At 52.3% G+C, this 11,602-nt stretch overlaps 1 protein-coding gene across 1 annotated transcript in view; it reads right to left on the bottom strand.

Moving 5' to 3' along the window:
* Window positions 1-11,602, bottom strand: part of MGAT5B (mannosyl (alpha-1,6-)-glycoprotein beta-1,6-N-acetyl-glucosaminyltransferase, isozyme B) — a 71,765-nt gene that overhangs the window by 17,597 nt on the left and 42,566 nt on the right. The window contains exons 10-12 of the mRNA XM_009279494.1: window positions 2,137-2,268; window positions 1,090-1,223; window positions 234-364 (exon numbers count right to left, since the gene is read on the bottom strand). Coding sequence (XP_009277769.1) covers window positions 234-364; window positions 1,090-1,223; window positions 2,137-2,268 — 397 coding nt within the window. The remainder of the gene's footprint in view (window positions 1-233; window positions 365-1,089; window positions 1,224-2,136; window positions 2,269-11,602) is intronic.

The raw sequence follows: 11,602 nt of genomic DNA, 5'->3' as shown, positions 1-11,602 counted from the left end.
ATGGGGTCTCGCCAGCCTCTGCCTGGTTTGCTCGGAGGCGCTGGACATGTCACATCACTGCAGCAGCCTCAGCTTCCCCTCTACGAACGGGCCAAGGATGCTTCCTACAAACAACACGGAGATCCGCGTCTCAAAAGCTCAGGGTAAGAGCCAGAGGCTGCTACTACCCCACAGCTCTGCCTACGACTGCCCCTGCCCGTCTGGCTGCTCCCCGCAGCGCCAAGGACACCCACCTTCCAGATGCTGGCCTCCTTCCCGTACACCACCGCCATGCTGCTCACTTTGTTGGACTTGATGAATTGCCTCTCGGTCTTGTTGAGCTCCTCCGACACAAAGCCCATGAAGGAGTTGTCAGGGGTGTGAGCTGTGGACACCAAGGGGAGAAGACACGTGGCTGGACAGATGTTTTCTGGGACTTCATCAGGGTTGAGGAGGCAGCTCCACTGCAGCATGGGGGCTGAGACGAGCCCAGCTCCAGAGCCTTCCTGGAGCTTGGTGGAAAAATGGCATGAATCCCCATCCAAGCAGCTCATGAAATACAGGCTTTGGAACTTGCTCGAGCAACTCTTTAAAAAGTAAGGCATTTTTAAGGTTGCCAAATGGGCTTTATCCAGCCAGGAAAAAGCAACGTTTGAGTCACCCAGAGCCCAACGGGTCACCGGGCTCCTGTCAGACAAGCACATCTCCTTTCCACTCCACAGGCAAGTCTGAACCACTGAGCTGCCTCTCGCCTCTAAAACCCCAGCTGAAAGAAAACCAGGCTTTGCAACCAAAACCGCCTTGCATTTCCCCTCCCAGGAGTTGGAAGCTCCTGGCTGTGCCCTGTGTTTGGCCCTGGCTGTGCTGGAGCTAGCGACCCATCATGGAGGCAGGAGCCAGGTCTCTCTCTCCAGTGCATTTCTATATGCATTTTTCTATATGCATATTTCTATATGCATTTCTATATTTCTATAAGAGATGGCCAAGCGGATTCGGGAGCTCCTTGCAGGCAGCGGGAAGCAGGAGCGGAGCCAGGGAGGACAGCATTGCCCACGCATCACCTCCTAAAGGAGGCGAGCCCCCGAAACCGTGCCCCCGCCCCCCACTTACGGAACATGGTCATGAACTGGGTGGGCTGCAGGTTCCAGTAGCCCCAGTTGGTGCGGTAGCCACGTAGCGTGGCGTACTCCTCGTGGTTGTAAGCCGGCTCTGTCCCAAAGGTATCGATGACCCGGACACGGCACCTGGGAGAGGAGACAGGACCGCGGTCACACCTCGAGGACCTCGGCTCGAGAAAGTCCCACTGCCAGGGACATCTGGTGTCCCCAGGCAGCTCGTCCCTTGTCTGCTCCCCAAGCAGGGGGTGCAGGAACATCCCAAGCAGCCCTTCCCAACCCACTGCTCCCCCCTGTAACCAGCAATTTCCCCTTGCAGGGCTTTCATCTCCCTGACGTTTGCGAGAATGATGTATCTCCCGAAGACTTGTTAATGCTTTTCCCAATATCCCGGGAATGCTGAGGCAGGCATTACCAGCACAAGACCAAGGAGAGAAGGGGAGCATCAAGCAAGGGAAGACCAAAACAAGCTGAATGCGAGAGCAAATGCATTTATAATAAAAGCAATAACACCACTTGTCATTTTTCTCTCTAATAAAATTGTGTAGGATAGTGGAGGAGATGGGAGAAAACATAATAAATAGCAGGACTATCAGCCCTAAATTAAATCTCGTATTTTCCTGGCTGGTGATATACCGGGGGATGATGACATTTGTCTTGACGCCAAAGGAGCCAGGGACAGGGCTCTGGCTCCACTTCTTGCAAATAGAAAAGGCTCGTGCTTCCCTCTGTGGTGCGGCCACCCCTGTCTGGAAGAACACACGCACCACAGGCACACGCAGGGTTTTTTTTTTCCCCAATTCAGTCTCTTCTAACGAGGTTTTATCTTAAACACGCGAGGCTCCGGAGCGAACAGACCTCCTTGTGCCGCCGCAGCAGGGGACACAGCACGGCAGCAGCTGGCAGAGCCAGGCAAAAATCAAAGGTGCAATCAAAGGGTCAGACCTCTTGGGCATGGGGGCTGTCCTTCGAGGTCACTAGCATTAGTCTTTGCTGCTAATTAACGAAACAGAGAGTAAGAGAAGGGAGTGGCTTTGCTTACCTGTATTTCTTAAAGGAGAGCCCCATGTGCTGCTTCATCTGTTGGAGACCGTGGTAGTCGGTGTAAATCAGGTCGAAAGGTAAAGGATTGGTCAAGGGGCAGTTTCCCCGTCCTGGAGGCACCCCTAAGTGACTGGGGAGAAGCAGGAGGGACTGATCAGCCCCCCAGCACCATGAAAGCCCTGCAACACAAACACTCATTTCCCTGCCCAGTGTTTAACAGGGGCCATCAACCAGCTCCCCAGTTGATGGAGGGGGAGGAAGATCATTCTCCTCTCCCCAGCCTTTATTTCTTGGGACAAAAATCAGAGGTTTTTTGGAGTCCTGGTCCCTCCCCATCTTTGCACCTGCTCCAGCCGAGTTGCTGCTTCTCACACGTGGATGATGAGGCTTTTGCACAGCATTCCCAGCCAGGGCTCACCGGCATCTCATTTGACACACACACTCCCCTGGACCTCTCTTGTCAAAGACACCAGATTTCGTTTGCTTTCACTGCAATCACATCAGTGACAGACTTGCAAACCCACATCTTTCCCCTCCTCCTTGCCTGCAAGGCTCCCAGCTTAGCCTAAATCTCCCGGTTCCCAGTCCCACATCCCTCCCAGTGCAAACACCGTGCATCCTTTTTCTTACGCCAGTCCTTACAGGTACCCACCACGTCCCTGAGCACGCTCAGGTTCTCCTCACCGCTGGTGGCACTGCCTGTCCTTGGATGTTGCGCACATTTCATTAATATTTCTGACTTCTTGTCCCATTTACGAAATAGTTCAATAAAGCCAGGCCAGCCGGACCCTGGGTCTCGCTCAGTGGGTTTTCAGCCAGTTCCTTACAACAGCCGTACTCAGCCCCTCTTCCCTCCTCCGGCGGATAAAATGCATTATCAAAATCCAGCTAAACTAGATCGACTGCAATCTCTTTATCAAGATCATCAGCTACCTTGCTGCCAAGGTGATATGTGATTAATCTGGCATGATACAAGGCTGGTAAACCTGCGGCACGTCTCCTTCCATTTCCAATTACCTCTGTGAACTGATGAATCCCTCTCTCCAAAGCTGTTCCACTAAGTGTACCACTGATGTCAACCTGACAGCCCATCTGCTCGTCTGGACCACGTTTCCTCCTTCTCAGAAAAAAAACTGTGACACCTTCCAGCTTCAGCAGGTTTCTCAAAAATCCCTGTTACGTGTACTTGTGATTTCTGAGTGCCAGTTTGCTCAGAAATACAAATGGTCCACCCCTCAGTTTCAATGTTCTTGTATTTTTTTGTCCTCCTAAAGACAACAGTTCCTCACCCTCACCCCCATAACCCCACTCACACCCAAAGAGCAACAGCAACATCCTCAGGGAAAACCAAAATGTTGACCTGATTTGGTCCACTCGGGCTCTGCCCGACTCCCACCACACAGTCACCCTGTTTCGTTCTCAGTCCTTCTAACAGGGCTGAGGAACTTGTTTTATTTTGTAAGTCTGAGCTCAGACAGTGTGAAATCTCACCCTTAGCTCCTGCCTGCCAAGATGTCTGTCTGTGTTTTCTTCTGGGCTCTTCACTTAGTCCTAGCACCTATTTGGAGATGGGAATTTATCCCAGCCATCCCTCTAGGCATTTTCCCTTTTCTTAGGAATAAAAGGTCCAGCCAGGTTTTAAATTCCCAGGCTTTGAAGCCTTCGCTCTGTGACCTCTCTTACTGGTTCACCTAATTTCCCTGCATTTCCCCTTCTGAACCTGAGAATCCTCTTTCCAGCCCTACCTGGATTTCCTCTGTTGCTCAGCTGAAGCTCGAATGGACCCACAGTCCAAGGGCCCATCCTCTGAGGAGCACTTCCATAAGGTCCTCAACCCTTGCCCAGACCTACGACTACGCACAGCATTTCATCTATCGATCCCATGGCTGTTTGCAGAGGAAATTGATGGCTCTCCCACCCGGGGAACAGCCAAGTTATACAGTTATCACAAGCATTTGCTCTCCAATCTCTCACTAGTCTTCACCAATAACATCAGAAGGGTCATATGTAGCCAGTGAAATTGGTTGGCCATTATAGCTACGATAGAGGGCTTTGTCTGCTCCTGGCCATATCTCCCTCTCCTTCTGATATGGCTTGCAAGCCCTTGAGCGTTGGGCACCAAGATCCTTCTTCCAGCCCCATCCTGAGACCGGTGAAGGGTCATCCCAAACTCCTGACTGTGACTCCAGAGAGCGAGTAAACGTGGAACCACATCACTCGCCAAAGACAGGAAAAATACAGAATTTCAATTTAAGGCGAAGAGCTGTGTTTGCACCTGCTTCATTGCTCTTGTCACAAGGAATATAAGCATCAGCTCAGGGCAGCCCGGCTGGGTCAGCCGCAGGGGAAACAGGTGGCAGTTTTATCACTTTTATGCACAATTTTACATGACATGGCTAATTGGGAAGATGGCAGGAATAGAAAGGCTCTCGCCTCCAACAGCCACCTCAGTACAATAAATAGGGCAACAAGGAGACCCACCCCTCCCAGGGAGGCTGAAGCAGAAGGGGAATTGTTAAGCCAGTAAAAAAAACCCCAGGATTTTATAGAGATGCAATGCTAAATAGCACATTTACTAGCACATGTACTGCTTTCTCCTCAGTCATCAGGAACATGTATTCAACAGCTACGATTACTTTGCTGCTGGAGGATGAGCGCACCTCTGCTGACCCCCCAAGCTGGGCAGCACCTCGCGCTCTGCTCCTCTGGGTGCTCCTCAAACCACCCCTGAATTTTCACTAAAGCAGATCCATAAACCTTGTATCTAACTAAAAATCCCCCAAATCGTAATGCTTCTCTTCCAGCATACCCCATCCTCTCCCTGGTAGGCATCACACAAGCCGCTGTGTTACAAAATCACCCGTAATTTTAAAAAGTCCTAACCAAACCTGACAAGGGGCTACAGGAGACAGCAATTAGCGTATCTCATACTGAAGCCTCCAAAAAACTTTCCACTGGTTAGGTAGAGCAGGCCTGGCTCCCCCGGCTCCCCCTCGTCACCGCGATCTGCCACACATCCCCTCTCCAGGTGTTCGGGACTTGCCACATCCATTTATACTCCCAGCACCAAGGCTGCGAGGCAGGAATAGATCTACAGGCAGGACCAGTATCTTTGAAGCAGAGCCTCTCTCTCATTTACCCCCCTTATCCTTCCTAAACACTTTATAACCACTGATTTTAATATTCCAATCATGCAAATCCAGGCTGCACCTCCAAGGTGGGGGGGATTTTTTTTTTTTTCATTCCTCCTTACTTAAACATTCTTTATTCAAGCTTTCATCATTTGCCAGTTAAGTCAACTAATTTTCTACTAAACCCAATTTCACTCATGGTTGGAGTGAAATTTCCCTGATTTTTCCTCGTGCCATGTACTATTAATGGCGCTTGAAATTATGCAAATAAAATTGATGAGCGCAAATGCCTTCTTCCCAGCCAGTGCAGCCAAAAGATTTGTTTTTGAAAACCTCTCTATCCCAGCTCCTGAAGAAACCTCTCCTCCCAGACCAGCCAAGGACAGCCACTGGCTCATGCCCAGGCTCAGCAGCTCCGGAGCCCCGGCAGGTGACCCAGTGGCTTGTTCCATCCCGACATCCAGGATAAGAGCATCGGCTCAGCCCTCGCTCCGAAGTGGCTTCAATCCAAGCGGATGCAAGCGCCTAGCTCGCCTCTCCACCAGCTGCCTCCACCAGCTGTGCCTACTCCAGAATAAATCTACAGCAGCTTCTTGTCCTCCTATTTTCCCCTTATAAGTACTTTAATCAACCAGGGGACACATTCCCTTCCTGAGCGCGGTGCAGGCTCTCTGAAATCAGATGACTGCGGGGTTATCTTTACATCCCATTGACCTATTTTCAAATTAACCCAACATTTCCTTCCACATTATCACTCCTGGGGCTGAAAAGTCCAGCACTAAATGGATCTCGTAGGCATCTGCTGGCAGGCTGGGCCAATATCCTATATTATATTTAATTGCATCTTCTCTGCCCGCATTTGCTGTCATCAGCAAGGCAGACTGCAGGAGGAGAAATGGAGGAGGGCTTCTGTCCTTTCTGCTCCCTCAGCTTCTCCCTGTCTACAAGAGCCCAGCAAGCACAGGGCCGTTATCCGGGGGATGAAAGGTGCTGGAGTCAAGTGGCTCCCGGGGGTCTGTGACAAGTCCATCAGGAGCAATTTAAAGTGCAAATCGGAGCGCGTGAGATGAACGCCCCACTGCCTGGCCTCTGCTCCCAGCTCTTCCTCCTGCTAGAAGGGACTCGATGACCTCAAAATCGAGTTTTTTCAAGCAATTACAGTATGCTTTTTAAGCCACCTGCAATGATTTTACTTTTGCAATGTGCATCTGGACTGTTTCTCTGGCCCATCATCGACCCCGCGTGACACAGCCCTACCCATCTGGCGGTGAGGTTCAGCAATCAATTTATTTATTTCCGAGGTTCAACAAACCCCTGTTTTCCCATTGTGGCAGGACGCAGCCGTTGCTGGAAACTTTTGCATTACGTTCCCAGAAGACAGCTAACACCAAGTCTTCGCTGTTCAGCTGAACACCAGCAGCTCCAGTGGCTCCACGGCAGGGCTCTGCCAGGAGATCCCCAGGAAGGCATTTTTTCTGGGCTGCAAAGATAAGCCATGAGGAGTGAAGGCTGCTGGATGCTTTGCATCTTATAAGGGGATTGAAAGCCTCCAGAAATGGGGAGTCAACAGTCCTGCAGGGCTGGAGGCTGGGTTTGATCCAGGGGCTCCCGGTTGGATCATCTCTGGGTGTGCTGAAACCTCTGTCCTCCCTAACCTCACCAGCCCGGAGGGGCTCTGGGCCCCCACAGGGAGGATCAACCCTATATAAATTACCCAGTGATTAATAAGGTTATGATAACTTTTATGTGACAAAGCAGAGGTTTCTGCAATGGCAAAGAAGCCAGTGAGCACGTTGTCATTTGGCTACAAAATAAACATATTTCACGAAGGAGTGCAATTTAACAGCTCGGTAATTCCTGCTAATTTATGCACCTTCTTCTCCTACAAAATGAAGCCCTCAAAGGCGGAAGAAATCCCTCCCCACCGCCCCTCGCCCCGGCAGGGCGGCTCATCCCCGTTCCTCACATGGCTGCTGCCAGCAAAGCTCTGAGCTGCCTCCTCGGAGGTGCCGGGAAGCTGCTGTAATTAAAGGGAGCAGCTTTTGCAGTCTCGTTTCGATGTACCCAGCTTTTAATTGCAGAGCTACACAGCTGCAACTCTGCAAGCAGCTGTACCTGGCTGAAGAGGGGAGGAGGAGCCGGGGAGGTGATGGGATCCACCATCCTCCGGTGAGAGCCACCCTCCGGCCGGGCAGAGCCAGACCCTGGAGAAGCACAGGAGGGTGCCAGAGCAAACGGCTCTTTCTGGTTGGAAATTCAGTAAGTAATGAAGAAACTTCCCAGGAAAGGGAAATCAATACTTGGGCTCCTCCGGGGAGCAGCAGAAGCTGAGCACTCACGTGCTTGCAGCACCTGGACAGACCCTCGGACAGGCGGGGTGTCCCCTGCTGTCTCATCTGCTCCAGCAGCTCAGAATGAAGGGACAGTTTTAGCGAAATCTTCATGGGCACCACTAGAGCAAAGCCGATTTGTACCCACTGACGTCCCAGACCCCCGCCTACCCCATCACCTAAGATGTGTCTGCTGGAAACGCGTCCAGATTAAACTACGGACTGGAGAATCCAATAAAGCTCAGACACACAGTGGCGTGTCCAGCATTTGTGTAACCCCTTGGCTCAGTCTTCACCAACCCTGTCTTTGCAAGGGTTTGCAGCGGTTGAGTACCCACAATCAGAGGCATCATCTTCAGCTCCCACCGAGACCCGTAACCAAACATCCAGCCTTTCCGAAGCCCGCAGCACCCCATACGAACATCAAAGCCTGGCCAGAAAAAGAACAAGCCGGTAACCCTAACAGCTTACAGAAACTCTCGGTCTCAAGTAACGGGAACATCTGATGCTGCATTAAAGGCTGAGGTTTCCTCCCCACCAGTGCGGAGCTGATAAATCCCACGGCCACGCCACACAGCTCCATCAGGACCACATGCGTCTGGTCACTTCTGGCTATTTTCACGAGCAATTCCTGGCTTGCCTGCACAACGTCAGGACTGTATTTGCCAACTGGCGAGGGAAGGTGAAGCCTGGAGCCTGGGCATCGCGCAAGTTTTCATGTGAACAGATGCAAGACAGAAAGATGGCTTTTATCTGCCAGAAAATAATTAGAAATGCCTTCATCTGGACATCATGTTTCCATTTGAACGGCCTTTTTTGCAGCCTGAATACACCTTGGTGACTATGGAAAGCACAGGAAAATAGCAGCTATAATTAAGACAGATGCAAGACAGAAAGATGGCTTTTATCTGCCAGAAAATAATTAGAAATGCCTTCATCTGGACATCATGTTTCCATTTGAACGGCCTTTTTTGCAGCCTGAATACACCTCGGTGACTATGGAAAGCGCAGGAAAATAGCAGCTATAATTAAGTATGTGCCAGGCAATGAGAGGAGAGCGGCGGTGGCAGGAGCTGAGCCTCGTCCCACTGCAGTGCCGGCCCCGCCGCAGCCCTTCCACGCCACCCCAGCACACGGAGAACGGCTCATCGCCCAAACCACACACTGGCCACAGCTACCACTCGGCAGGGAAAGGGCTGCCAGCACAGGATACAAGCACGTGCTGAAAATTAAGTGCCTTGCCAGGGCCGGTATTAGGAGTCCAGAACTTGACACTGGAGCAATTAAGCTCTGAGAACACTTTGTAAAGCCCTGACCCCACGAGGCATCAAATCCTGTTTTCTTCGACTTTCTGTCCTGCCTTATGAGCTGTTAATTTCAAGGGGGCCATTGCAAAAAGCACCTTTCAGCATCTCCGAGATCAATAGTCCCTGCCGCTCCAGCAGCTCACAGCACCGCACCCCCATCTCCCTCAACCTCTCCCTTAGCCCCGTAAAACCAGCTGGAGATGCCGACACGACCATTCCCATGACCTAAGGACAGGGGTAGGAGCTGGAGGTCCCTGCAGCGCCCGTTGTGCCCCTTCTCCTGGGGGGAAAGGCTGAGCGCATCCCTCCCCGCCTGCCCCTGGGGTGCGGGCGCTCCAGAGGAAGAGGCTCGGCTTATTGGGGCTTTTGCACCGGCGCAGCCATCACCCCGAAGGCGCTGCTTGTAATTTTCCAACATCTACTTCTAAGCTGCCTCACTAACAACCCAGCTCAGGTCTTTCAGGCACTTCCCACTCCTCCCCTACCAAGCAACACGCACACTCACCGGCCTTGATTCCCACTTCCCTGAAAGCACATTTTGGCTACCAAAGCAGCATAAGAAGCCTTCAGTAAGAATAAAGTGTTTGCATTTGGATTCGGGAACTTTCCTCCCTCCCTGCTTCAAGACAGGGCTTGAAATGCTGCCGACTCCCTCCGCTGCCCCTACCCACCCAGCACACACCTCTGAAGGATAACAACTCCTGACTCCCTGCTCCAGCTCAACGCTTTGCTTTCCTCCCAGGGAGCTGCACATGCCCAGCGATGCTTTGCACCAGCCACCAGATAATCCCATGTTTCACCCCTTGCCTGTCAAGACGCATCAGAAGCGGCTCACAAATTCACCAGGAAATGCAAAAGAGGACAAACGCCTGCGCTTAGTTTGACTACAGGAGGAAAATTAGCCTCTGATAGGACACAACAGCGGAATTCACAGGTCTTTAACGAAAAGCAGAGCTGAGCTCAGCTGCGCCGATCTGAGACCTCACAGGGGCATTTGGACAGTGCCTAGCCGAGCCGTGGAGCAAGCCTGCAGATCCCCAGAGCTCCTTGGCTTTGCTCCAGATTAGCATTGGTCCCCCAAACCGGGGGAAGAACCGTTTAACACCCCTGCTACTCACTGCTTGGCATCTGCTGCTCTTCCCTTTGGAGCCCCCAGCATGGAGAGATGCCCAGCACAACACGGTCACACTCCCAACCTGTTTTCACCCCCAGCCTTCTATCACCAGTTTTTTGGACCAGGCACTTACTTTTCCTCCTCGTTTGCCTGATCCCCAGCATTTCAGACCCAATCCTGACCACTGCCCCCGGGCACTGCTGCATTGCAATCAATATAGATGCTAATAATGAACAGCTCTCAGATAACTACCGGCTGAAGTGTACGCACACAGACCTTCCAGTGATCCCTCGCCAATGATCAATATGCGTAGAAAAATCAGCTCAGAAATTTGAAGAGGCAAAAAACAAACCAGGAGAGAGGTTATTCCATGCGGAATAATTTACGGGCACCAGCCTTTGCTCCATGAAGGCCGTGCTGGGTGGGAGCAGCTACAGCTCTGAGCCATGAAAGGAGCAGGGGGTGCCAAAGAAAAATAAACAAGAAGTGGACTCAACATTTCACATTGCTGGAGCAAAATATCCCCAAACCCGCCCCGACGCTGGTGCCTGCCCTGCTGCAAGCTCAGCAAGAGACAGCCGTGATGGGAGAGGACAAATTTAGCCCCGGTCTACAGTGGAGCAAAGCTTTGCTGCTTCAGGAGTTTGCACGGGGGCAGGAGGGATAAGAAATCACTTGGGCTGACCCTTCCGCAGCGACAAGGCTTTAGTTTTGCTTTATTCCCAACACCCCAGTTCTAGCGCCTCGCGCATCCCCCAGCTCTCTGCATACCAACCCCTGCCCAAAGCTGCAGCTACAGGTCAAGCCCCCTCCAGGCTTTAACAAAGTACCCAAGATTAACTATTAGCACAACTCAGGATTAATTACATGTGTTCTGCTAAGCCTCCCGCTTGCTCGTGGTCGGGCAAAGGCTTATCTCAGCACTCCTCAGAGCCACTGCTAATGCCATACCAGCCCGATAGCAGGGACATTGCTGACAGGTCTGCAAGCACAGAGCGGGACTGCTGGCACCACTCGGTCCTCCCCTCAGGGGGGACCTCTGCTCCCCCTCCAACACCCGTGTTAACCCACCTCTTGATGGGCTGCAGGAGGGTCCCAGCAAACACTGGGCTCGGTCTCCAAAGGGACAGAGGAGACCCGGCTACAGCCCCAGGTCCTGCCTCTGCTTGCCCCAGTGATGTGGAGGTGGACCATGACGTGGGTGTCCAGCATTTAAAATGTCATCAAAGCCAAGCACAGGACACGCACTCGGGGAGGTGGGGACGGTTTCTGTCACTGGGACAGAGAGAAGTGCAAGATGTGCAGCCCCAGCCTGGCTCGCTCGCTCCCCATCGCAGCCGCGAAGGGGAAGAGACGGAGTTGCCGTTCCCAATCATCCCAGGGGACACGACCAAATCCATTTTGGCCCTCTGCTCCCCCTCCCACACCCGTGTTCACCCACCTCTTGATGGGCTGCAGGAGGGTCCCAGCAAACACTGGGCTCGGTCTCCAAAGGGACAGAGGAGACCCGGCTACAGCCCCAGGTCCTGCCTCCGCTTGCCCCAGTGATGTGGAGGGGGGCCATGAAGTGGGGGGCCAGCAT

The sequence above is a fragment of the Aptenodytes forsteri genome, unplaced genomic scaffold (genome assembly GCF_000699145.1).
Source record: "Aptenodytes forsteri isolate BGI_AS27 unplaced genomic scaffold, ASM69914v1 Scaffold243, whole genome shotgun sequence".
Taxonomy (NCBI): domain Eukaryota; kingdom Metazoa; phylum Chordata; class Aves; order Sphenisciformes; family Spheniscidae; genus Aptenodytes; species Aptenodytes forsteri.
This window is presented reverse-complemented; position numbering and strand designations above follow the sequence as displayed.